We start from the raw sequence: 27523 nt of genomic DNA, 5'->3' as shown, positions 1-27523 counted from the left end.
AGTAGGCCACAGAACTCTTGCCTTTGGGGGGGAATGGTGTGTGTGTGTGTGTGGGGGGGGGGGGATATATGGGACATGCTGAGGGAGATGAGCCTGATGGTCACTGTGGCAGGGTAGAAAAAATATAAAAAAAAGCCTTTAATTTCACATTTTTGGTAGTGTTCCATGTGGTCTTTTACACCTCAGATGAAAATATGATAGCCAAGACAAAGACCAGCATTGCTGAAGTAGTTAATTTGTGAGAAGTTGTGCTAGGCTGTCAGATACCCTGTACAGGAAGAATGTGTTCTCTGGGTAACCCTTTCATAAGATTAAGGACTCTTAAGAAATCAGGTGAAGTTCTTCCTGTGCTGCTGATGTATGTAATTGTCTCTCTCATCTTTTGCTATGCTCTTTCATTTGTTTAGAATAAAGAAGCCAGCTGTGAAGTCCTGCCAAAAGCAAAACCACCTTGCTCCCCAGTTCTCCATCAAAGTTGCTTGTGAGGACTTCCTAAGCTGTAGGTCACCTACCATGGAGTTGTCTGGTTCTGCCATAGCATGGAAGTCCATATCTAGGAGTGGTGGATTTTGGACATATTAGGAAAGGCAGTATTCTAGAATTACATAGGTAGAATAAGCTACATTTTGTGCATCCTCTCTAGCCAATGAATTGATGTCAAAATAACTAATGGTGCTGTCTGTCCATAGGTTCATAGGTAGGTACTAGGCTATCGGGCATTTTTAAGCCTAGCCAGAGTGTGTCGGCTTTCGCCGCCCCATTGATTAATTAACTGAGCCTCTGTCAAGCAGAGCCAATGAAGTGATCCCAGGGGTGTATTTTCTGTTACCCATCCACTCATCAAGGCTTCTCTTGAAGAGTGTTAGTTAGGGGCTCTGCCTAATGCAGTTAGGAATTTTGTTCCAAAGCATGAGGAGTCTCTGTGACAGGAATCTATCCCTCCAGCATGTTCTATCTATTGTTGTGGTGAGGTTTAGCTTACTAGAGCGCGTGGCTCGCAGTGACTTGGATTTCTTTAGGTGGAGCATGTCCATCAATTCCGAGTTGGACATGGCTTTGTAAGTCGGGCAGAGATCACCTCTGAGTAAGCGATATACCACTGAGTACAGCAGAGTTTGAACAGGCTGCATAGGACATATGTTTGAGGCCAGTAATCCTCTTGGTGAGGTGCTTTTGTGGTCTTTCCAGCTGTTGGAAGTGTCTTGTGAGGTACCTCCCAAATGGCATTGTACTCTGTGATGGGTCTGATGAGTGACGAGTAGAGGGGCACTATAACCACTTTATTTCTAGATGCGAACCCCTTAGTAATTAGATGGGCCACATCGAAGGATTTCCTAACTACTTTGGCAATATGATTGTCAAAGGAGAGATTACTATCTACCTGGGTCCCCAGATCTCTTATTATCTCTTCTGTATTAAGGGGGCTGCCACCTATGTGGTAATTTGTGTGCTTGCTTTTCCCAAACGGGATGACTATGCATTTTTTGGCATTTAGCTTGAGGCCATGACTTTGACACCAGGTGTCTGTCTCAGTAAGGCCTTTTTGAAGGATGTCTGTGTCAGCCAGAGAGTCAGTTATGGCTCCCAGTTTGCAGTCATTGGCGAACTTGGTTAGCCATAGTCCCCCTGTGTTTGCCTGTAGTTCTGAGAAATATATGCCGAACAGTAGGGGTCCCAGAACCAAGCCTTGTGGGACACCACTTGTGACTGGTTTAGAGTCAGACCTGGAGCCCGCTATTCTTACCTTGCGAGTTCAGTCTGTACGCCAGTTGGCAACCCATCTTGTGACATGGGGGTTTATGTTCAGGCTGGTGAGTTTTTCTATAATACCCAAGTGAGGAATGGTGTCAAACGCCTTGGCGAGATCAAGGTAGGCTGTGTGAACCACCTTTCCCTAGTCTATGTGCTTGCCAAAAGGGGTAGCACAGATGTTCTGCTACAAAAACTAGGAAGGGAATTCCACTCCCAACAGATGTTCTTCGTGTTTCACTGTTGCAGTCATCACATTTGAGTTATCTGCTTGCAGTAGCCCTCAGTCGGCCTGATTATCAAAGTCTTGGGTCTTGCATCATTTGCTGTCTCATCTTCCATGACGTCAGGTAGTCAGGGGTATAAAGCATGCAGCCGACACCATTACATCAGTCTTCTTTGCTGTGTGGTGCCTGAAGCAGAAGCAGTTCGCAAGTGCCGGTTGGCCGACTCCTAAAATTTTCGTTTTCGAGTTTCAGAACCAAAGTCTTCAACTAAAGCTAAGTACCCCATTGGGGAAACTTTTTTTTCTTGCTCTAAACTGATGTCAGTAAAAGTCAATAATTGTATTTCTTGTGGAAAGCAAATACCTCAAAGGTTTTCATTCGTACTGTATTCCTTGCCTAGGCCTTGACCATGACGTACCTCGTTGTCGGTTTTGTGCCTTATTTAAACCACAAACTATTCGTCGTTGGTACATTTTCACTTCTAAATATTTTGGTACTCAGTTCAGTTATCTAGATATGTCTTCGGTAAGCCTCCCGACTACCGACATTCCGAAAAAATGCAAAGATAAAGACAGACAGACAGGCCACCTAGGTCCAAAGCTGCTGACGACACTTCTAAGCTAGTCGCCAGTTCGCCGGTACTCTGTGAGGCACTTTCACAGCCCTTGATACCCGCTACTTCAGATTCGCAGGACTCTGAGACCCATTCGGAGTCTGGTATGCCACGAGAGGCTTCAATTGTGGAACCTGCGGATATCTCTACCTTGGATGGGTCCAGAGCCGCTGTGCAGGCACTGGCTTCTGAGGGTATATTCAGGCCTACTGACTTGAATATTAAACCAACGCCATCTTTTTCATCTAGGCCTGAAACTCGAACCATGTCTAGGAAACAGACACCCAGACCGCATGGTCGGGCCTCTGGGCCTAAAAAACAAATGATAAGAATGAGTGAAGTCCTTATTACTTTAATCAGGGAAAGCCAACCTTCCCCCTCTTGAGACCTAGGACTGAAATTGATTATGATACTTCTGACCAGGATTCTGAAACTTGTCTCTTCTGATGACCAGGATTTACCCTTATCTACTTATGAGGATTCTGATGCAGAGGAGACTATTCCCTCTGCTTCTCCTCCAGAGGATTTTTCTTTTGGTGAAATCTTGCATACTCTTAGGGAGCATTCTCACTGGGAAAGCCAGGATTACTCTGATTTTGAAAAGAGGCTTAGAAACTTCTTACTCCTGCCCCAACACAGGCCTTTAGCTATCCCTCCTGTGCTGGACATCTTTGACCATGCCTTTTTGGAATCTAGCTTGGCCCCTGACTCTCTGCCTCCTGCTCCCAGAAAACCTGATAGATATTACAGGGTTCCTGATTCTCACAAGTTCCTTTTTAAATATCCTACTGCGGATCCTGAGACCATTTCACAGGGACCCAGGGGCATTAAGGCTACTACTGCCAAAAATCCTACCCCACTGATAGAGATTCCAGGGCTCTGGATAGTTGGGGTAAGAAGGTATACACCTCTGCAACCTTGGCCGTCAGGGCCTTAAATTGCCAGTTTCATATGTTAAATTATCAGCAGCATATTATTGGATTGCTTAAACAGAAAATTATGTTGATTCCTGATTGTGCTGAAAATAAGGATTTACAGGATTTAATGCATTCTGCTGAACAGGTTGGAAAACATACTTTGCAATGTGGTTTTTGATTCACTAGAGGCATTTTGCAGGGCTTCTGTCACCGGGTCTGTACTTTGAAGGCATGCTTGGCTTAAGGAGCAATCTTTGCCAGATCATGTTAAAACTAAATTGCTGGATGCTCCCTTAAATCAGGACCTCCTGCTTGGCGACAAAGCAGAAGAAGTTCTTAAAAAGATGGAGGAAAAAGCTAAATCTATGCAAACTGTTAAAAGATTTCTTACAAGTGCCGCCTCCTAGATTTAGTAGGCATTGGCCCTCAAAAAATTGGTCCTTTCCTGCCTCTTCTAGGCCTTCTCAGTTCAAACCCGGAACCAGCAGAACACCCAGGCTTCAGTCCCAGGGTACGCACAGGACTAAGCAGTGGGGGACATCCACTTCCAAATCAGGGAGTAGTAAGACTCCCCCCAGTGGAAAGCTGTTTCAGTGACTTAATTTTAAACCTTCCAAGCACTTCTCAACTGACTGCCTGTAGGGGGAAAGATTGCTCTGCAAGCAAAAAACTAGGAACTCGTTACCCAGGACAAATGGGTTTTAAACATAGTTTCCCAAGGATACAGATTTCACTTACACACGTTACCAGCCCCAAACGGTTGGCCAGATCTACCCCCAAATCAGTGGGCAGAGGCTCAAAAGCAAGTACTTTCACTTAAGATTAAAGGCTATTCAGACTGTACCAGAAGAGGAAAAGGGACAAGGTTTCTACTCAAGACTTTTCCTGGTACCCAGAAAAGACAACTCATGGCTTCTTATCCTGGACTTGTCTATCCTAAACACCTTTTTGGTGATTCCAAAATTCAAGATGCTAACTCTTCACCAGATGTTTTTCGTGTTTCACTGTTGCAGTCATTACATTTGGGTAATCTGCTGGCAGGTTGCCCTCAAGTCGGCCTGAATTCCAAAGTCTTGGGTCCTGCGTCTGTTGCTGTCTCCTCTTCCATGACGTCAGGTCGTCAGGGGTATAAAACATGCAGCAGACGCCATTTTCTTTAGTCTTTCTTGCCGCGCGGTGCCCGAAGCAGAAGCATTTCACAAGTGCCGGTCGGCCGACTATTGAAATATTAGAGTTTGAGTTTCAGAACTAAAGACTTCACTAAAATTAAGTACCCCGTTCGGGAAACTTTTTTCTTGCTTTTTACCGATGTCAGAAAGTTAATTGTATTACTTGTGGGAAGCAAATACCTCATAAGGATTTCCATTTATACTGTATTCCTTGCCTAGGCCCTGATCACAACGTGCCTGGCTGTCAGTTTTGTGCTAGATTTAACCAACGCACTATTAAGCGTCGGTACATTTTTGCATCAAAGTATTTTGGAAACAGATTTAACTACCCAGAAATTTTGTCGGATAGCAATCAGACTACTGGAGTGCATAAAAAATGCAAAGAAAAGGACAGAGAAAGGCAGTTGAGATCCTAAACTGATGACTAAGCTTCTCCTAAGCCAGTCGCCGGTTCGCCGGTACTCAGTGAGGCACTTTCGCAGCCCCTGATACCCGCTACCTTCGAGTCGCAGGCCTCTATCGACACCCATGTGGAGTCTGGCATGCCGCAAGATAATCAAGGTATTGGGCCAACAGACGTATCTCCCTCGGATGGGTCCGGAGCCGCTGACCAGGCACCGGTTTCTGAGTGTGTATTCAGACCTCAACATTTGTGTATCAAACAGATGACAGCTGCAAAACCAAAGACAAAAGCAACTCCTAAAACTAAAAAAACAATGCATGAGCCACATGCACAGGCCTTTATGCCTAAAAAACAGATTATCAAAATAGCCGAAGACCTTATTATCTTGATCAGGGGTACCCATCCCCCTCCTGATAAGAGGCCTAGGCAAGACACTGATTATGAATCTTCAGATCAGGTTTTTATTTCTTCTGATTCCTCTTATAATCAGGAATTATCTATACCTCCCTGTGAGGATTCTGATGCTGAGGAGTCTATTCTATCTGCATCTCCTCCTGAGGATTCATTTGGAGAAACCTTGCATACTTTGAGGGAGCATTTTCACTGGGAGAGACAAGACTTCTCATAATCAAAAAAGAAGCTCAGGGATTTCCTTCTCCCTCAGCACAGGCCTTTAGCCATTCCCTCTGTTTTAGACATTGTGGATGATGTAATTTCGGAGTCAAGCTTGTCCCCTGACTCCTTACCTCCAGCTCCCAGTAAGCCTGACAGATGTTACAGGGTCCCTGACTCACATAAATTTTTATTTAGAAACCCTGCTGCTGATCCTGAAACTATTTCACAGGGTCCAAAGGGAGTTAAGGCCTCAACAGCAAAAAATCCTACCCCCTCTGACAGAGATTCAAGGGCACTGGACAGATGGGGGAAAAAGGTTTATACTTTTGCAAATTTGGCAATCAGGGCCTTAAACTGTCAATTTCATATGCTTAAGTACCAACAACATGTTATGGGATTGCTGAAACAGAAAAGGAGGTTGATTTCAGAATGTGCAGAAAATAAAGAATTGCAGGAATTATTGCATGCAGCTGAACAAGTTGGAAAGCATACTTTGCAATGTGGTTTTGATTCCTTAAAGGCCTCCTGCAGAGCCGCAGTAACTGGATCTGTGATTAGGGGCATGCCTGTTTAAAGGAACAAAATTTACCTGATCATGTTAAAGCTAAATTGCTAGATGCACCTTTACAGCATGATTCTCTGTTTGGTATTAAGGCAGAAGAGGTTTTAAAGAAAATGGAAGACGAAGCTAAGTCTATGCAAACTGTTAAAGACTTCTTACAAGTGCAGCCACCAAGATTCAGTAGACAGTGGCCTACCAAAAATTGGTCCTTTCCTGTGTCAGACAGAGCTCAAAGGGGCAAATCCAGACGCTCTAAGGGTTAAAGATACCAGGCGCAAGATTCATACAGGTCAAAGCAATGGGGTGCTTCTACCTCCAAATCTGGAGGAGATAAAGCGCAAACCTACAGAAAGCAATCCCAATGACTTCCCTCTGTCTTCACCAAGCACTTACCTTTTGGCAGCACGCATAGGGGGAAAATTTAAAAGAATGAAAAAAGTAAATTTCCTCACTGCTGCGGTGAACTGCCTAAGGAAAAGTAGCAGCAAAACAATGACAGTAAATTCACCAAGGCTGACGTCCTGTTTGGATGCAGGTAGTACTCAAAAGAAGTCCATGAAAACGAAGAAGCTTTCTTAAAACAAATTTAATAAAGACGAATTTAAAAACAAAAATAGAGTCCCTTTCTTTCAACAAACGATAAGCACTTTTGAATTACTCTTCCTCAGATCGTAATAGGACATGGGACAGTCATTTATTTAAATAAAACCTAACAATAATTGGTCATCCAATGTGAGTGTGATAAATGTGGTTTAAACCAATCACTTTTGAGATCGTTCCATCTGTTTTACATAGCTAGAGCCAATAGCTTTCACTTGTTAGTGACGCACCTCCTATCTCCTTTGAGAATCAAAACCCTGTATTGCATGTAAATTAGCTGTTACGAATAGCCAGTTAGGGCTCTCAAAATGCGACAATGGCCAATCACAATACGGCTCTATAGCAATTGTGTTACTCCATTAAGTCAACATAAACGTTGACATGTGGACATATACATTGGTTATATAACCAATTATTTGTTTAGTTTATGTATCTTAAAAAGTACAGAGACAGGATCAGATCCCCAGTTATATTTCTCTTCGCGTCAATAGAAAAGGGAAATTGTAGAATATAAATAGCCAATCTGGACTCTCAAAATACAGCAATCGCCAATCACGATTGATGTAAGCTATTCACTATCCAGTTCGCATCGCTTGACAAAATCAGCACAAGCGAATGTTTCAATCTCTTTCAGAACACCGTTATTAATCTCTCTCAAGTCATTTTTTCTTTTTTGGGGCACTTCTATCAGTTTTCCATTATTTAACTGATCCAGAAGATGTTCGTGGCTTAACAGTTGCATCCAATATGTAAAATACCGGTGTAGAAAAATTATGGCACTTTGCCGTTGGTAATCCAACGTTGGAAGATCTGAATACTTCCTATATATTAATTATTTGACTTATTGTGTAGTTGGTTCATAGGCCTTGAAAAATGTAAAAACAAGGCCAGATCCCCAATCATGTCTAACTTCATATCAATCAAAAAAAGGGGAAATTATCGAATATAGGAAGCCAATCAGGACTCTCAAAATGCAAGTATGACCAGTCACTGTTGTTGTATATAATTCAGTAGCTAGTTGGCATCAGTTAGCAAAATCAGCACAAGTAAACATTGCAGTTTCTTTCAATGTTCCGTTAATCGCCTCTCACATTTCAGAGATTTACTTAATAGATCCATAAGGGGGAAAATTAGCACTTTTTGCTCAAAATTGGCATTTATTAACCCAGGACAAGTGGGTACTAAACATCGTATCACAGGGATACAGATTCCATTTCCACACTTTGCCAATGGCAAATGGTTGGCCAGATCTGCCAAAACCTCAATGGGCATAGGCAGAGAAACAGGTTTTGTCCCTCATGGATATGGGGGCCATTCAGTCAGTACCAGAACAGGAAAAAGGGCAAGGTTTTTACTCAAGACTGTTCTTGGTACCCAGGAAGGACAAGGCCTGGCGGCCAATACTGGATATATCGATTGTGAACACATACCTGGACATTCCAAAATTCAAAATGCTGACATTGCAGCAGCTTCTGCCCATGCTGGGCAAGAATGCTTGGCTGGTGACTTTAGACCTAAGAGGCATACCTGCATGTCCCAATAAGACAATCGTGCAGAAGATACCTCAGATTCAAGGCTGGCTTAATGCATTACCAATTCTCTGCACTGCCCTTTGGCTTATCTACTGCACCCAGGGTCTTTACATGGCACCAGTAATTGCATTTTGCAGACAAAGAAGTATACAAATATATCCTTACTTGGACGACTGTCTCATTCAAGCAGAGAACAAGGACATACTTCTTCGACACCTGGCGTTTGTGAAAAGGCTTCTAACATGGCTAGGGTACACAATAAACAAAAGGAAATCACAACTGGTACCCTCTCAAAAGATAACATTCCTGGGTGCAAGCTTGAATACAACTGCCCAGATGGCTTACCTCACGCCAGACAAGCAAAGGCAACTGACTACTTGCTTTGAACTGATGGCAACAAAAACTTTGTCTTCAGCAAGACAAATTCTGCAGGCTGTGGGCTTCATGGCATCCTGCATACTACAGATTCCATATGCAAGACTGCATATGAGGAAACTTCAGTGGTACCTAAAAAGTTTATGGAGTCAGCATTCTCAAAGTCTGGAAACAATGATTCCTCTCATTCCCTGCCTGCAACAGGAGTTTCTATGGTGGGCAAAGGCATGTCACCAAAACATAGGACAGCCATTCACTCTACCCTCTGTCAGCCAAACCATGACAACAGATGCATCAGATTATGCCTGGGGGGCCCACATGGCAGGAAGATGCATTCAGGGCATATGGTCACCAAAACAAATGCATTAGCATATCAACCAGAAAGAGATGCTAGCTGTTCAAAATGCTGTAGCAGCCTTCAAGGACTTACTTCATCCAGGACAGCTACTGATATAGACGGGCAACACCACAGTCATGTGGTATATAAACAAGCAAGGGGGCACACACTCATAACCCCACTGCAGATTAGCCATGGCACTGTGGAACACAGCTTTGACCTACCAAATACATCTTCAATCTCAATTCCTGCCAGGACACTCTGGCAGACGATTTAAGCAGAAACCTTATGGACCCTCACGAGTGGAAACTAAATCCACAAGTCTTCAGCATGATAACAGAGAAATGAGGGAGCCCATACATAGATCTATTTGCCTCTCCTCAAAATTATCAATTGAAAAGATTTTGCACAAGGACTTATCACGGACAAGCATGGAAAGTGGATGCCCTATCCTTCAGTTGGAAAACCTATCAGTTTACGCCTTTCCTCCTCTGCCTCTTCTCCCCAAGGTCCTCCTAAAAGTCAGACAAGAGAAACCAAAGATGATACTAATTGCCCCGCCAGTACTGGTACCCAATCCTAAGGAACTTGTCTCAATACTCAGCTTGAACCTTGCCTCAGAGACCACAACTGCTGTCCCAGCAAAACAATCATCCTGCACAGTCAACTACAAACTCTGAACCTGGCAGCATGGCTGATCATGTAGTCATACAAACAACACCTCTCAGTAAAGCTGTAATGGATGCCATTTTGGAAGCCAGAAGGCCTAGTACTCGAAAATCTTATGCTGACAAATGGAAGAGATTCTGTGCTTGGAATCGAGCACAAGGAAAGATACAGCAGAACCAAATATTCCTCAGATATTGCAATACTTAACTGAGATGCTAAAGGCCTATCTTTCTCATAAATTAAAATCCATGCCTCTGCCATTTCGGCTTATTACAGTACAGAGCCACCAATCTTTTCTCATCCTTTACTAAAGCAGTATCGTAGAGGAGCCAAAAATTTAAGGCCTCCTAGAAGATCACCATTGCCTGCATGGGACCTCAATTATGTGTTGGAAAAGCTCACCCTGCCTCCATTTGAACCAGCTGCTACCGCTGATATAAAGTTCTTATGGAAAACAGCTCCGCTTCTAGCAATTTCTTCAGCAAGAAGAGTTTCAGAGCTACAGGCCCTCATGGCTATGGAGCCTTTTATCATATTTTACCCAGACAGGGTATCTCTGAGGACAAATCCTACTTTTATGCCTAAGGTGGTTTCTAGTGTGGCTGTTAACCAAACAATTCATCTGCCAACCTTTTATCCAAATCCGCAGAACAAGGGGGAGTGGATTCTGCATTCCTTGAACGTACACAGACAACTAAGATTCTACTTAAGCAGGACTAAAGCTCTAAGAAAAGCTGAGCAATTACTAGTGACATATGCTGCAGGAACAGAGGGCAAGGCTATTTCAAAGCAGTCAATTTCAAAGTGGATAAGCCACTGCATCCGTTTCTGCTACTTACACCGTGGTAAACCTGTGCCCAAGGGCATTAGGTCTCATTCCACCAGAGCTGCAGCTACTTCAGCAGCCTTTCTAAGGGGAGTACCAACCAAAGACATTCTAGAGGCTGCTACTTGGAGTTCTGTTCACACCTTTACAAAGCATTATCATTTGCATCTTTACTCTAAATACAGAGCAGGCTTTGCCACTGCAGTTCTGCAGGGCCTTATAGCCGCTCCTAATGCTGTTTAGCTCCAGCCCCACAACCATAGCTTTGGGATTATACCCAAATGTAGTGACTGCAACAGTGAAACATGAAGAACATAGTACAGTTGTGTACTCTTACCATAAATGTAGATGTTAGAGTGTATTCACTGTTGCAGTCCAGGTTACCCTCCCGCCATCCTTCTGTCATTCTGGAGTTTATCTTTCCTTCTCTATCTTCTACAACCTATGTTGTATATTTGCTAGTAGATGAAGGTAAAGTTTATATTGATGTATGTATGTGTGTGTGTGTATATATGTGTGTGTGTGTGTGTGTGTGTGTGTGTGTGTGTGTGTGTGTGTGTGTGTGTATGTGTGTGTGTATATATATATATATATATATATATATATATATATATATATATATATTTTTTTTTTTTTTTTTTTGCTACCTTTTTGGGAGCACCTGACATCGGGGGCAAGAAAAACTAAAGAAAATGGTGTCTGCTACATGTTTTATACCCCTGACGACCTGACATCATGGAAGAGGAGACAGCAACCAATGCAGGACCCAAGACTTCGGAATTCAGGCCGACTGAGGGCAACCTGCCAGCAGATTACCCAAATGTAATGACTGCAACAGAGAATACACTCTAGCATATACATTTATGGTAAGTGTACACAACAGTACTTTGCTTCCCATGATAGGCAAATATGCCTGATTGTCAACACTGGATTTAAAGGAAGTCTACCTGCAAGTTTCAATCAGGGAATCTTGCAGAATATACCTACGCTTCAAAGCAGGCTGCAGTTCTCTGCACTGCCCTTTGGCTTATCTACTGTGCCAAGGGTATTCACAAAGTGCCTAGCTCCAGTCATTGCATTTTGCAGGCAAAGAAATATTCAGATATGCCCATACCTGGACGATTGTCTAATTCAGGCAGAAAGCCAGGACATACTTCTGAATCATCTGGCATTTGTACAAGAGGTTTTAACTTGTCTGGGGTACACCGTAAACTAAAAGAAATCACATCCGGTACCCTGTCGATATATATTCCTGAGAGCAAGCTTGAACACAACTTCCCAGATGGCTTTCCTCACGCCAGAGAAACAAATTCATTTGACAACTTACTTCAAACAAGTGGGCACAAAAACCATGCTATCTGCAAGGCAAATATTGCAAGCCTTGAGGTTCATGGACTCGTGCATTCTACTGATTCCATATGCAAGACTGCATATGAGGAAACTACAATGGTATCTAAAAAAGCCTACAGTGTCAACATTCTCAGGATCTAGAAGTAATGATTCGTATCACATTGCCTACGGTTAGAATTCTTTTGGTGGGCGGGGGCCTGCCACCAAAACAAGGGACTACCATTCACTCTACCCCCTGCCGCCCAAACCCTAACAGACTCATCAGACTATGTATGGGGGGCTCACCTGGCAGGGAAGTGCATTCAGGGCAAATGGAACCCAAGTCAAATGCACCTGCATATAAATCAAAAAGAAATGTTAGCTGTACACAGTGCTCTGACAGCCTTCAAGGACCACATTCTTTCAGGACAATTAATGGTAAAGACGGACAACACCACTGTTATGTGGTACATAAACAAGCGGGGGGGGGGGTACTAATTCTTACCCCCTCTGCAGACTACCCATGGCTCTGTGGAACACAGCCTTGAGCTACCAAGTGCATCTACAGGCTCGATTCCTGCCAGGAAAACTAAATACACTGGCAGACGAACTAAGCAGAAATTTCATGGACCCACACAAGTGGAAACTGGAGCCAAATATTTTCAACATGTTGATCAACAAATGGGGGATCCCAGATATAGACCTGTTTGCCTCCCCCAAAACTATCAATTGGACAATTTCTGCACAAGGACTCCTCACAAACAAGCTGGAAAAATCTATCCATTTATGCCTTTCCTCCTCTGTCTCTCCTCTCCAAAGTACTGCTAAAGACCAAACAGGACAAACCAAGGATGATACTGATTGCACCAGACTGGCTATGCCAACACTGGTACCCCCACTTGCGCAGTGTGTCACAGCTGGCCCTATAGCACCTATCTCAGACACCTACCCTGCTGTCTCAGCAGGAGAGCCAGATTCTACACCAACAGCTTCAAACCCGGAACCTGGCAGCCTGGCTAATTACCTAATGTCTCCGTTACCGTCCCTCAGTAAACAAATATTGGATGTCATTTTGGAGACAAGGAGGCCTAGTACTAGAAAATCTTATGCTGAAAAATGGAAACTATTCTGTGCCTGGAACCAAACACAAGGGATGGCCTCAGCAGCGCCCAGTTTACTTCAGATTCTTCAATACTTTAACTAAGATGCTTCACAAGGGCCTTTCCTTTTCCTCCTCCAAAATTCATGCCTCAGCCATTTCAGCTCATTACAACACAGAACCACCGCTCTTTTCTCACCCACTGCTCAAGCAGTTCCTCAGAGGAGCCAAAAAACTTAAAACCACCAAGGAGAGCCCCAACTCCAGCCTGGGACCTTAATTTTGTATTGGAAAGACTCACTCTTCCTCCTTTTGAGCCAGCTGCAACTGCAGAGTTAAAATTCCTTTCTTGGAAAACCGCTTTCCTTTTAGCAATCACTTCAGCAAGAATGGTATCTGAATTACAGGCCCTTATGGCAGTGGAGCCTTTCATCATCTTTCATGCGGACAGGGTGTCCCTCAGGACCAGTCCCTCTTTCATGCCCAAGGTGTATCCAGTGTGTCTCTTAATCAGTCCATTTATTTGCCAACCTTCTTTTCTAGTCCACAGAACAAAGGGGAATGAATACTGCACTCCTTAGATGTGCACAGACAACTTAAATTTTACTTGGACAGGACTAAACCTCAAAGGAAATCTGAACTGCTGGTGGTATTTGCTGCAGGGGCAGAGGGAAAGGCTGTTTAAAAGCAAACCATTTCTAAATGGATAGGCCATTGCATTCATTTTTGCTGTAAGCACCATGGAAAACCTATCCCGCAGGGATTAGACCCCATTCAACCAGGGCTGCATCTACCTCTGCAGCCTTTCTCAGAGCTGTTCCTACCAGAGACATCCTAGAAGCTGCTACCTGGAGCTCTGTTCATACTTTCACCAAGCATTACCATTTGCCAGTTTTCTCTAAATCCAGAGCTGGCTTTGCCACTGCAGTCTTGCAGGGCCTTTCCTCCTCCCATTCTTGGCTTTGGGAATCTACCCAAATGTGATGACTGCAACAGTGAAACACGCAGAACATAGTACAGTTGTGTACACTTTCCATAATTGTAGATGTTAGAGTGTATTCACGGTTGCAGTCCTGGTTACCCTCCCTGCAGCCCCCTGACTTCTTTTGGCTATACCTCCTATTCTCCTTTACTATACTTAAAAGCTTTTTGGTGTATTTGCTTTTTTGTTGGAGGTATAACCTTGTGTGTGTGTGTGTGTGTGTGTGTGTGTGTGTGTGTGTGTGTGTGTATATATATATATATATATATATATATATATATATATATATATAAAATTGCTTCCCATTAAGGGGGGCACCTGACATCTGGGTCAAGAAAAACTGATGTAATTGTGTCGGCTGCATGCTTTATACCCCTGACTACCTGACGTCACGGAAGATGTGACAGCAACCGACGCAGGACCCAAGACTTTGATAATCAGGTCGACTGAGGACTACTGCAGGCAGATGACCCAAATGTGATGACTGCAACAGTGAATACACTCTAACATCTACATTTATGGTAAGTGTACACAACTGTACTTTCTTGGCCCTGATGAAACGAGGACAGAGGTGGTGTCCACACTGATTTTGGGTCTAAGCAGTTTTAAGTTGCAGATGTTTCCAACCACAGGATATAAGAACATCCTTTCCATGCACTGCTAAACCCAGTACATCCATTTTATTCCATTAATTTCTCCCTTCCTGTAAACTTGGCAATTTATCACTTGTAACAAATGCAGTTTCTTAAACCGTTTACATTTATTATTTTGTTTATTCTTTCTGCGTGTTTGTTTTTCTTATTGCCAGGCAGACCCTGAAAATGGTCTATAGGGTTCAGTGTTGTACCCCGATTAATAAAGATGGATAATAAATTAATAAAAAAATAAGTTTTTATGTTAGCCATGCCAGGTTTTGTATTGTCATTCAAGTCCTGATACCTCTTGTTGTTGCAGGCCTTTTGATGTCAACAGATGGGGCAGATGTATTTGGAACATCAGCATCTAAAAACTGATGAGAGCTACATAGGCTGTTCAAGCTCTTTGGTTAAGTGTACAGTAGTTTCAGTTTAGAGTACTTCTGTTTGGCCTTTCCTCATCTCTTGAGACATTACTCCGTTAACTATGGTAGTGAAGGCCCTTCAGCAGGTATAGCCTTTAATGTTTCTGCAACTTGAATGACAGGATTGATCTTTCTCCAGGATTTCCTGTAGGTAGCTTCAACTTTAGGCTTTTCCTCTGGTTTCATCTGCTTCAGGTTATCTGGGAGCAGACTTTTCCTGCTTTTAAGATAAGAGTGCTTTGGGTGGGATGTTCAGGGCATTATCAAGAGCTTACACGTTTCTTCTTTCAAAAATAAATAAGGGCTTTAGTATGGTGATGTTCTAAGTGTTTCAGTGTTGCAGTCATTACATTTGGGTTATCCTGCTGGCAGGTTGCCCTCAGTCGGGCCTGAATTCCAAAGTCTTGGGTCCTGCGTAGGTTGCTGTCGCCTCTTCCCGGACGTCAGGTCGTCAGGGGTATAAAAGATGCAGCCGATGCCATTTTCTTCAGTCTTTCTTACCGCCCGAAGCAGAAGCAGTTCACAAGTGCCAGTCGGCCTACTCCTGAGATTTTCGTGTTCGAGTTTCAGATCCAAAGTCTTCATTAAAAGCTAAGTACCCCATTGGGGAAACTTATTTCTTGCTCCAGACCAATGTCAGAAAAAGTTAATAATTGTATTTCTTGTGGGAAGCAAATACCTCATAAGGACTTTCTTTCTTACTGTATTCCTTGCCTAGGCCCTGACTGCAACGTTTCTAGTTGTCTGTTTTGTGCTAGATTTAACCAGCACACTATTAAGTGTCAGTACAATTTTGCATTAAGCTATTTTGGGCGAAGATTTAATTATACAATGTCGTCGGATAGCCATCTAACTACCGGAGTTCACAAAAAATGCAAAGAAAGACAGGCAACCGAGGTCCAAAACTGACGACGAAGCTTCTCCTAAGCAAGTCGCCGGTTCTCAGTGAGGTGCTTTCGCAGCCCCTGATGCCCGCTACTTTAGAGTCGCAGGCCACTACCGACTCCCACGTGGAGTTGGCCAGGCCGCTGGAAACTCAAGGTATTGGACCCTGGGAGATTGTTCCCTCAGATGGGTCCGGAGCCGCTGAGCAAGCATCGGCTTCTGAGGGTGTATTCAGACTTAAACAATTTTATATTAAACCGACTTCAAAGGCAAAGACTAAAACACCTATAAAGGCAAAGAAACAAGTTCACCAGTCACATGGACAGGCCTCCATGCCCAAAAAACAGATGCTCAAAATGGCCGAAGACTTAATTTTCCCATTCTCCTCCTTATAAGAGGCCTAGGCAAGAGACAGACCATGAATCTTCAAATCAAGTTTCCATTTCTTCTGATTCCTCTTCTGATCAGGAATATTCTCTCCCCCTCCCCCCCATGAGGATTCTGATGCTGAAGAATCAATTCCTTCAGCTTCTCCTCCTGAGGACTACTCTTTTGGGAAAAACTTGCATACCATGAGGGAGCACTTTCACTGGGAGAGCCAAGATTTTTCAGAATCTAAAAAGAGGCTCAGAGACTTCCTTTTACTACCTCAACACAGGCCTCTAGCTATTCCACCTGTGTTTAGACATTGTCTATTTATGTGTTTTCAGAGTCTAGTCTGACCCCTGACTCCTTACCTCCAGCTCCTGTTAAGCCGGACAGATACTACAGGGCCCCTGACTCTCATAAATTTCTTTTCAAAAACCCTTCTGCAGACCCAGAAACTATTTCTTAGGGTCCCAAAGGGGTCAAGGCTTCCACTGCAAAAAACCCTACCCCCCTCTGACAGGGATTCTAGGGCACTGGATAGATGGGGAAAAAGATTAACACATCTGCTACTTTAGCTAATAAGGGCCTTAAATTGCCAGTTTCATATGCTCAAATATCAGCAATATATCATGACACTGCTTAAACAGAAAATGATGGTAAATTCTGAATATGCAGAAAACAAAGAAATACAGGATTTATTGCATGCAGCTGAACAAGTTGGAAAGCATACTTTGCAATGTGGTTTTGATTCTCTGGAGGCCTCCTGCAGGGCTGCTGTTACAGGTTCTGTCATTAAGAGGCATGCTTGGTTAAAGGAACAAAACCTGCCTGATCATGTTAAAGCAAAATTATTAGATGCTCCATTACAACATGATACCTTGTTTGGTGTTGAGGCAGAAGAGGTGTTAAAGAAAATGGAGGACAAAGCTAAATCTATGCAAGCGGTCAAGGATTTCTTACAGGTACAGCCACCTAGATTTAGTAGACACTGGCCTACAAAGAATTGGTCCTTTCCAGTCTCAGACAGATCTCAAAGAGGCAGATCCAGATGCCCTAGAGGCAGATCACAGCCGCAAGGTTCCTACGGGTCTAAGCAGTGGGGTGCTTCTGCCTGCAAAGGTGGAGGAGACAAATCACAACCATACAGGAAACAGTCCCAATGACATCCCCCTGCCTACACCAAGCACTTATCTTCTGGCAGCACCCTTAGGGGGAAAACTAGCACTTTTTTCTCAAAATTGGCACATTATAACCCAGGACAAATGGGTTCTAGACATAGTGTCACAAGGCTACAAGTTTCACTTCCATACCCCGCCAAGGGCAAACGGTTGGCCAGACCTGCCAACAAATCAATGGGCAGAGGCTCAAAAACAAGTCGCAGCTCTCATGGACATGAGGGCTATTCAATAAGTGCCACAGCAAGAGCAGGGACAAGGCTTTTACTCGAGACTGTTCTTTGTACCCAGAAAGGGCAAAGCATGGTGACCAATACTGGACCTATCTATTCTAAACACTTTCCTGGATATACCAAAATTCAAGATGTTGATCTTGCAGCAGCTTCTGCCCATGCTGGGCAGCAAGGCTTGGCTCATGACTTTAGACCTAAAAGAGGCATACCTGCATGTCCCAATCAGACAATCATGCAGAAGATATGTCAGACTCACGGTTGGCTCAAAGCATTGCCAATTCTCTGCACTGCCCTTTGGCTTATCTACTGCACCCAGGGTCTTCACAAAGTGCCTGGCACCAGTAATTGCTTACTGCAGACAAAGAGGAATACAAATATATCTTTACTTGGATGACTGCCTCATACTAGCAGAGAACAAGGACATTCTACTTCAGCATCCGACGTTTGTGAAAAGACTTTTAACATGCCTAGGGTACACAGTCAACAAAAAGAAATCAAAACTCGTACCCTCTCAAGAGATAATATTCCTGGGTGCAAGCTTAATTACAACTGCCCAGATGGCTTATCTCACTCCAGACAAAGACAACTGACTACCTATTTCAAGGAAATGGCAACAAAGGCCCAGTTATCTGCAAGAAAAATGCTGCAGGCTTTGGGCTTCATGGCATCCTGCATCTTACTAATTCCATATGCAAGACTGCATATGAGGAAAATTCAATGGTACCTAAAAAGTGTCTGGATACAACATTGCCACAGCCTGGAAACAATGATTACTCTCATCCCCTGCCTGCAACAGGAGTTTTGATGGTGTGCAAAGGCTTGTCACCAAAACAAGGGACAGCCATTCTCACTACCCCCAGCCAGGCAGAGCCTAACGACAGATGCTTCAGATTATGCCTGGGGGGCACACATGGCAGGAAGAGGCATTCAGGGCACCCGGTCCACAAACCAAAAGCATCTACATATCAATCAAAAAGAGATGCTAGCTGTTCAAAATGCCCTGACAGCCTTCAAGGACCTACTTCATCCGGGACAACTACTGATAAAGACCGACAACACCACGGTCATGTGGTACATAAACAAGCAGGGGGGCACTCATTCTTACCCCCTTTGCAGACAAGCCATGGCCTTATGGGACACAGCATTGACTTACCAAGTCCATCTACAGGCACAATTCCTGCCGGGAAAGGAAAATACTCTGGCAGGCGAACTAAGCAGAAACCTCATGGATCCCCATGAGTGGCAGCTGGATCCACAAGTCTTCAGCATGATAACAAAGAAATGGGAATGCCCGGACATAGATCTATTTGCCTCTCCTCACAACAATCAACTAAAAAGATACTGCACAAGGACCTATCACAGACGAGCCTGGAAAGTGGGCACCTTATCTTTCAACTGGACAAACCTATCAGTATATGCCTTTCCTCCACTGCCTCTCCTCCCCAAGGTACTCCTGAAGGTCAGACAGGAGAAGCCAAAAATGATTCTGATTGCCCCAGACTTGCCACGCCAGTACTGGTATCCAAGCTTAAGGAACTTGTCCCAATGTCCAGCCTGGACCTTACCTCAAATACCTCATCTACTGTCCCAGCAAAACAATCAGATTCTGCACAGCCAACTCAGGACCCTAAACCTGGCAGCATGGCGGATAATGTACCCATATAAACCACACCTCTCAGTAAAGCTGTGATGGATGCTATTTTAGAAGCCAGAAGGCCTAGTACTAGAAAATCCTATGCTGGGAAATGGAAGAGATTTTGTGCTTGGAACCAAGCTCAAGGAACTGATACAGCTGTCCCAAATATTCCTCAGATTTTGCAATGCCTAACTGAGATGCTGGACAAAGGCCCATCTTTTTCATAAATTAAAATCCATGCCTCTGCCATTTCGGCTCATTACAATACAGAGCCACCACTCTTTTCTCATCCTTTTATTAAGGCAGTACCTCAGAGGAGCCAAAAACTTAGCCAAAAACTTAAGGCCTCCAAGGAGAACGCCAACACCTGCATGGGACCTCAACTATGTCTTGGAAAAACTCACCTTACCTCCTTTTGAGCCAGCTGCTAACTGCAGATATAAAGTTCTTATCTTGGAAAACACATCTGCTCCTAGCAATAACTTCTGCAAGATGAGTTTCAGAGCTACAGGCTCTCGTGGCTGTGGAACCCTTTATCATTTTATATCCAGACAGGGTCTCTCTGAGAACAAACCCTACATTTATGCCTAAGGTGGTATCCAGTGTAGCCCTTAACCAAACTATTCATTTGCCAACTTTTTATCCAAATCCACAGAACAAGGGGGAGAAAATTCTGCATTCTTTGGACGTACACCGACAACTTAGATTCTACTTGGACAAAACTAAAGTTTTCAGAAAGACAGAACAATTACTAGTGGCATATGCCACAGCATCACAAGGAAAGGCCATCTCCAAGCAGACTATTTCAAAGTGGATAGGTCACTGCATTCGTTTCTGCTACTCACAGCATGGCAAACCAGTGCCCAAGGGCATTAGGCCACATTCAACCAGAGCTGCAGCCACTTCTGCAGCTTGTCTCAGGGGAGTACCAACCAAAGATATTTTAGAGGCTGCTACTTGGAGTTCAATACATACCTTTACAAAACATTACAATCTGCCTCTTTACTGTAAATCCAGGGCAGGATTTGCCACTGCAGTTCTGCAGGGCCTCATAGCCGCTCCTAATGCTGTTTAACTCCAGCCCCCCAACCATAGCTTGGGGACTCAACCCAAATGTAATGACTGCAACAGTGAAACATGAAGAACATAGTACAGTTGTGTACACTTACCGTACATGTAGATGTTAGTATATTCACTGTTTCAGTCCAGGTTACTCACCTGCCATCCCCCTTATTTTTGCTGGAACTTATCTTTACTTCTCTAATCTATACAACCTGGGGTGGTGTATTTGCTTATAGATTAAGGTAAAACTTATTTTGGTGCATGTATGTTTTATTTACATATTTTAGCCTACCCTTTGGGGGGCACCTGACATCTGGGGCAGAAAACTGAAGAAAATGGTGTCGGCTGCATCTTTTATACCCCTGACGTCAGGGAAGAGGCGACAGCAACCGACGCAGGACCCAAGACTTTGGAATTCAGGCCGATTCTTGCTACTTTTGCATGCATTGAGTTTAGGCCATGGTCAGGCAGCCATGTTTTCTATCTCAGCAGAGTCCCTTAGTTTGGACGTGTTCCTGTAGGGTAGGGAATGTAGTTTTTCTGTTAAGGCCCGTGGGCTTTGGAGTTCACTGAAGTTTTCACTTTGTTTGAACTGTGGGTTGTTTTATCTAAAAAGTACTCTTGAAGCTTGAACTTTCTCTTGTAAGATCAGATGGTAGAATGGTACCTTTTTTGTAAGATGGTGGAGTAAAATGTGCTGCATGTAAAGCACATAGTTTAAGTGGGCCGCCAGTGCATTTGCTTGGTGTTTGGCCATACCCAAGGGGAATTAGATGTCCGGGCAGATAGTTCATATTTGGTGCTTCGTTTTCATTTATAAAGTGCTGAGGCCATCATCTAGAAGGATTGCACTCCTCCTGCTGGCCACTCAGAATGTAGCTTTGTTCAGGTTTTTTTCTCTGTACATCAGGATGGGTGGTCAAATACATTCTCAAGGGAATGAGAGGTTCCTTTATGTATTTCTTCCATTTTGCTGTATCCCTGCCTTTCAGTGATGTTCAGTGGAGGGAGGCCAAAGGTGATTGTCATCATATCATTGTGTTACCAGGAGGGGGAGGCCAAAGGTGATTGTCATCATATCATTGTGTTACCAGGTTCTTTGAACCTTAACATTTCCAGAGATTTTACGTAGCTGACCATTCCGCAGTATGACATTGACTGCCTGCATGTGAAAGTATGGGTATTGCACTGCTTCTTTTTAAGCTACCTGATCTCCCTAGAGATGTTAGAGGCTGCTAGGAAGCTTTTGACTCAGGCCTACCTACAAGACAAAGTAAATTGTTTTTCTGTTTGTACCAAAAGATAATCTGATCAGGATAGTGGAATAATTCCTGAAGGAGATCTTTTTCTTTGGCCTCTGAAGAATCTTTCTATGCCATGGAACCTAAGCATCCAAGCCAGCATGCTGTTTTTATCTACCTTTCCATCTGTCTGTTTTGACTGACCTAAAGTTTGTCCTTAAAAACACTTTTTTTTTTCTGGTGGCCATCACATCAGTTTACCAATATATCAGGTCTGTGACCTGTAGTCTGTTATGCAAAAGAGGCAAAGCTTGCCTTCCATAAAGATCTAACCACTCATAGGTTCATAGGTGTGTACTAGGCTAACGACCCTGGAGCCTATGTGAGCCTAGCCCAAGAAGATTCCGTGGCATCAGGCCACCCAAAGTTAGTTCCCAGTGGCCCTGTCAAGCAAGGCCACTGAAGTGATCCCTGGGGTGAGCTTCCTGTTGCCCACCCACTTATCAAGATTTTTCTTAGAGGGCCAGTGAAGTGCTGTGCTTGACATGAATGGGAAGTTTGTTCCAGAGTCCACTCCCAGGACAAATCTCATTCCTGTTAATTGTTTCGGAGTTGTCCCTCAACCATTCCATTCATCTCATAGTTTTGCTCTGAGTGAATTCATAATGCATCATACATTGAATAAAAAAATCTCTTGCAGTTTGTCTTCCATATTAAACCTGTCTCTGTGTGTGTGTGTGTATATAAGTTGGTTTACTTGATTTTTGCCACAAGTTTATTGGATTGCAGTGCTTTAACCTCTTCAGTTTTGAAATGTTTATGTGTGGAAAATTCTACAAGACTAGAAAATGGTGGAAATTTAAAGTATTATGCAGTAGAGCTGTAGAACTTGGTGTATGTAATTATCCACATTAGCAGCACCACACTGACTTCATTACAGATTTGAGTACTTTTAGAATCGGTGTAAAACAAAAGATTTATATCCAATTTAAAAAACATGACCGATTAACTTTGTATCTCAAGATTGATGCCTTCATTCCAGGTTTTGTATTTTTCTCACCTTAAGTAAATATGCAGTTACAAATTGTGTAAGGTGAAGTGGACCATTTATTTTAATTATTTTGTTATGTTAAGCAGTGTTTGTTGTCATACACTTAAACTTTTTTGTTCAGTGCAACATCACTATATGTAATGTGCTTTCAGAGAGAGGATTTATTTTTTTAAGAATGTCTAATCAGAATAGACTGCCCATACATGTCAAGCAGAGTGCCTCCTTGTCCGTCTTCAAAAGGAACCTTGACGATTGGATGGGAGATAGGAAATTCAGCCCGGGGATCACGTCAGTCGCCCTGCTAGACTGGTTCAGGGAGGTAAATATTGTGGGAAGAAATATCTAGGGAATTGTTATGGCTAGGCTGTATAGGCCCTAGTACCAACCTATGAACCTATAAGTTTTCCCTTTACCTTGTACTGCTAAGAGTTTATATCCTTGTATTATCTTCAGCAAAAAGTTTCTTCATTCTTTGAAATTCAGTACATATGGAAGTTATTTTAGTAAACTGTTTCTCTTGTACATTTTGGTGTATTTTTGTATGTGTTAGTGGCATAGACAGAGTACAAGTCTTCAGGTTTCTTGAGGTTATAAGTAGGATTCCGTCATCCTTCTCAAAAATGAAGTAACTGATCAAGTGTGCAATGTTCATTGATCAAGGCTATTTTCAGGGGAGCCCCCTGATTTGCAGTGACTTAAGGTTGTATAGTGTAGTGGGTGTCTGAGGCACGCCTTCATCAAGGGAGAGATGTAGAAGGATTCTATTGTGTCTGAAAGAGATGTGTGTGATTATTTCATTCAAAATCTTGAACTTTAATTTGGTTGTGTAAATGCATAGGCCTGGGATCCACAAAATGACGAGTGTTTACACCTTTACTCTGGAGGGAATTTTTTAAATCTGTAAACTCACTGCACTCAAACATGTTATGTCACATTGCTTTTGAGGGCACAGTTTGAGGTTGAAACATAACCTCTTAACCTCTTAATGCAAGAAATCTGGAGAAACCCTAAAATAATGGTGGGACAAAAGGCCCAAAAATAGGGACAGAGTTTAAATATTGCTCTTATAAACTTAGAAAGCTGCTAGAATAACCAGATTTGTTAGTATTCATTTTCTGATGGAAATAAAGTATGAAATTCAAATATATGTGTTTGTTCATTATTTAGTGACTTCAGTGCTCTGATTTGCTAGAAAAACATGGATTTTATGAGGAACAGACCAAATATATGAGGCAAAAATCTGGACATTCTGCAAAAAATCTGTACATTTGAGAGGTATGTGCTGAAAAGAATAATTGATGATAATGAGAACATTTTGTCTTTTGGGAAGAGCGTCAGTGGCAGCAGTATTAAAATACACAAGGCAGACATAAGTATGGTGTTAGAAGGAATTTTGCAGTAGGTTTGAAAGCGTGGAAGTTGTATGGGTAATTTATGTATGCTTTTAATGTATTTGTGGTTCTTACTGTTTTTCTTTATTACTTGTAACTGTTTTATGTTGGTAATTTTAATTTCTAATACAGCATGCATTGTTTGATAAACTGCATTTGTTCTTTATGCCATAGCTTACATCATTTGACAGAACGAGTACTGATTCAGCTAAAGTAAGAGGTTGGTACTTGCATTTCATTTGCATATGTTTACATACTCAGACTGCCATTTCTTTTTGTCTGTCTTCTGTCTCTTAATGTCTGTTTTTTTTTTTTTTTTGTACTAGCTATTGAAAAATCTGTTGTTCCTTGGGTCAGTGATCATGATGTGCCATTTTGTCCCGACTGTGGAAACAAATTCTCCATCCGAAACAGACGACACCACTGTCGGCTCTGTGGTTCCATAATGTGCAGAAAGTGTACAGAGCTTTTGGGCCTCCCCTTTGCACGTATGTGAAAGCTTCTTGATATTACATTAACCTGTCTACTTAATTCATAGAGGTATTCCTAGTAATAAATGCATATTTTGCTAGCAGTTTACTTTCAGATGTTTGAATTAGTGGTATTGCTAATTTGTCATTGGTCTAATTCTGTCAGTGTGAGTGTTGGATTCAGAAATGTATTAACATTGACAACTTAGTATTTATATTGTCAGAAAACTAATTATTTGGTGTACAGGTTGCCTAACTGGTTGACCATAACCTTCTCTGTGCCATTCCTTGACTTTACCTTTCCTAATTCCTCATCACTTTCTCCACTATCCTTTCCTGTTTTCCAAAATGTTTTTCTTCAGAATTAGGACTATTCTGATCTCAAGCACTGAGTCCCTGTCTTCATTGAATGGCATTAACATTACTTTCACTGAATGATCCAGATATTGTCTCATCCAGAATCAGCTATACTGCTTTTTAACACACGTTAACAGCTTTCCTACATCCTTGGCCATAGCTCTCAACCAGTAGCTCTCAACCAATAGCTCTCAACCAATCGGGGACAAATAGGTTCATAGGTGTGTACTAGACTAATGGCCCTGGGGCCTTTACAAGCCTAGCCATAGGATTACCCTGGCATCCCATCCAAAAAAAATCCAGAAATAATCAGGGACACTTTTCATATATTAGTGTTATTAACTTGAGCCATTGAAAAATAACAGAACATGAGTGAATATACATTTTCTAAAGTAAAATAAGTCTGTAACTCTAATTATTGTCATTATTAAGTATAATTCATCATGTTTTCTTCAGAAGTCACTTCTTTTAGGTGGGATTAAGAGGGACAGAGCTAAAACTTCAGGCAGACTCAGGGATGTCCCTTAAAATGGGGGACAGTTCAGAGGTATGTCCTTAACTGTGTTCATAGGTTCATAGGTTCATACTAGGCTATCTGCCCGAGGGCATTTATAAGCCTAGCCCATTGTTTTGTGGCTTACGCCACCCCTTTAGTATGGGGAACTATACCCATTATTTTGCTGTGCCTCTGTCGAGCAGTGACACTGAGGTAATTCCTGGGGTATATCTGCGATCTCCCATCCATTGGTCAAGATTTCTCTTGAACAAGGCCAGCGAGGTGCTCTGCCTCACATGTACCGGGATTTTGTTCCACAGCATAGGGAGTCTTTGGGTGATGAATCTATCCCTCCAGCACGTCCTATTAATAGCCGTGTCGAGGTTTAAGTCTCCGCCCTTGTGGCTCTGATGGATCTAGATTTTTTGAGGTGAAGCATATTCATCAAATCTGGGTTTGACATGGCCTTGTATGTTAGGCAAAGGTCACCTCTGAGCAAGCGGTGGCGACTGAATAGAGCTGGAGTTCTTTCAGTCGGGCAGCATAGGACAGATTTTTGAGACCCTTTATCCTTTTGGTGAGGAACTTTTGTGGCCTCTCCAGCTGCTGCAAGTGTCGGGTCAGATACATTCCGAATGGGGCATTGTACTCAATCATTGGTCTGAGTGATGAGTAAAGGGAGACTATGACCTCCCTTGATCTAGATGAGAACCCCTTAATGATAAGGTGGGCAATGTAGAAGGACTTCCTAACTACTTTAGCTACATGGGTGTCGAATGACAGACTACTATCAACCTGGGTCCCCAGGTCCCTGATAACTTCTTCTGTGCTCAGTGGATTGCCACCTATTTGGTAGCTAGGGGTAACCTTGTTTTTCCCGAAGGGTATGACTATGCATTTTTTGGCATTTAACTTTAGGCCGTGGCTCTGGCACCAGTTATCCGTTTCTGTGAGACCCTTCTGAAGGATATCTGTGTCAGATGTGTTTTCTACTATGGCGCCCAGTTTGCAGTCATCTGCAAACTTTGTCAGCCATAACCCTCCTGTGTTTGCTTGTACTTCGGAAAAGTACACAGTTACACAGTTATCAGCAGTCAAATGAAGGGAATTTGTTTGTGCCCTATTTGCCCGCCCCTTCACCAGCTTTTTTTTCTTCTGCCTTAATATCTCCATTATAAGTAAAAGTGAGTAAAGCAGAACACCACTCCTTTTCCATCTTTCCAGTCTCAGCCCATGACTTCACACCATTAACCTCCACCAGAGAGAGACTGATCCAATTTCATCATCTGTACTTGCATCCTAAATTTTCACAAAAATGTGTCTCCTTATTAATATCAAAAACCCACGCCTTACCACACCTTCGTTTTCTGTACAATTCAGAAGTAGTCTTCATTAGTCAACTGAAAACCTTTTCATAGGCCCTATGTGTCAGTCCTCCACCAGACCCTGTGGTGTCTTATTGCCAAAGCCAGTGCACTGATTTTTGTTATCTGCATAAATTGAAGATTAGTGTGGTTTGCCATGTCTTCTGCTTTGTCCTATTAATCACCTTTTCCATATCCTGTCTCCCACTGCCAAACATTTTATAGTAGACAATTGTGCATCTGACTACCCTAGCCCCTTTCAAGTGTATAACCGCTTCCAGTGCCTCAAACCTCCTTATTCTTTCCTTGAGTTATACAGATTCTCCCGAAACAAACCCTGTAATACAGCCTCGCTATCCTCCTCCTCCAGTGCTCCCGTTTTCAATTATTTCTGATCTTTGGCTTCCATGCCTGTTATCACCCTCCCGTCTCCACGGTTCAATTTCTGCCTTCCTGGCCTGTTCTACACTCTTATACTGTTGCTGCTGCATGTTTTATTCTCCCCTCCCTTCTCATGATCCCTTATCTGGATTTTGGTCACATACCGTGTATTTTGTACAGCTCCTATTTCAGCACCATGACTTTCCTCTGATTGATCTTCCTTAACTGTCCCTTCTTTTTATGATCTTTCCTCTCAATCTCATCTTTCACCTGTATCATTTTCTGTTTCAGATTTTACTTCCTGATACTCCATTACAATGCATTTTAACCAGTTGTTTATTTCCATTT

The 27523-nt window shown here is 42.8% G+C and overlaps 1 protein-coding gene across 1 annotated transcript in view; it reads left to right on the top strand.

The window, feature by feature from the left end:
- Positions 1 to 27523, top strand: part of RBSN (rabenosyn, RAB effector) — a gene marked incomplete in the record, with an annotated part of 650407 nt that overhangs the window by 295540 nt on the left and 327344 nt on the right. Inside the window, 2 exon segments of the mRNA XM_044078624.1 lie at positions 24282 to 24327; positions 24434 to 24595. Coding sequence (XP_043934559.1) covers positions 24282 to 24327; positions 24434 to 24595 — 208 coding nt within the window.

The sequence above is a fragment of the Protopterus annectens genome, chromosome 7.part1 (genome assembly GCF_019279795.1).
Source record: "Protopterus annectens isolate FY-2018-M chromosome 7.part1, PAN1.0, whole genome shotgun sequence".
NCBI classification, from domain to species: domain Eukaryota; kingdom Metazoa; phylum Chordata; order Ceratodontiformes; family Protopteridae; genus Protopterus; species Protopterus annectens.
This window is presented reverse-complemented; position numbering and strand designations above follow the sequence as displayed.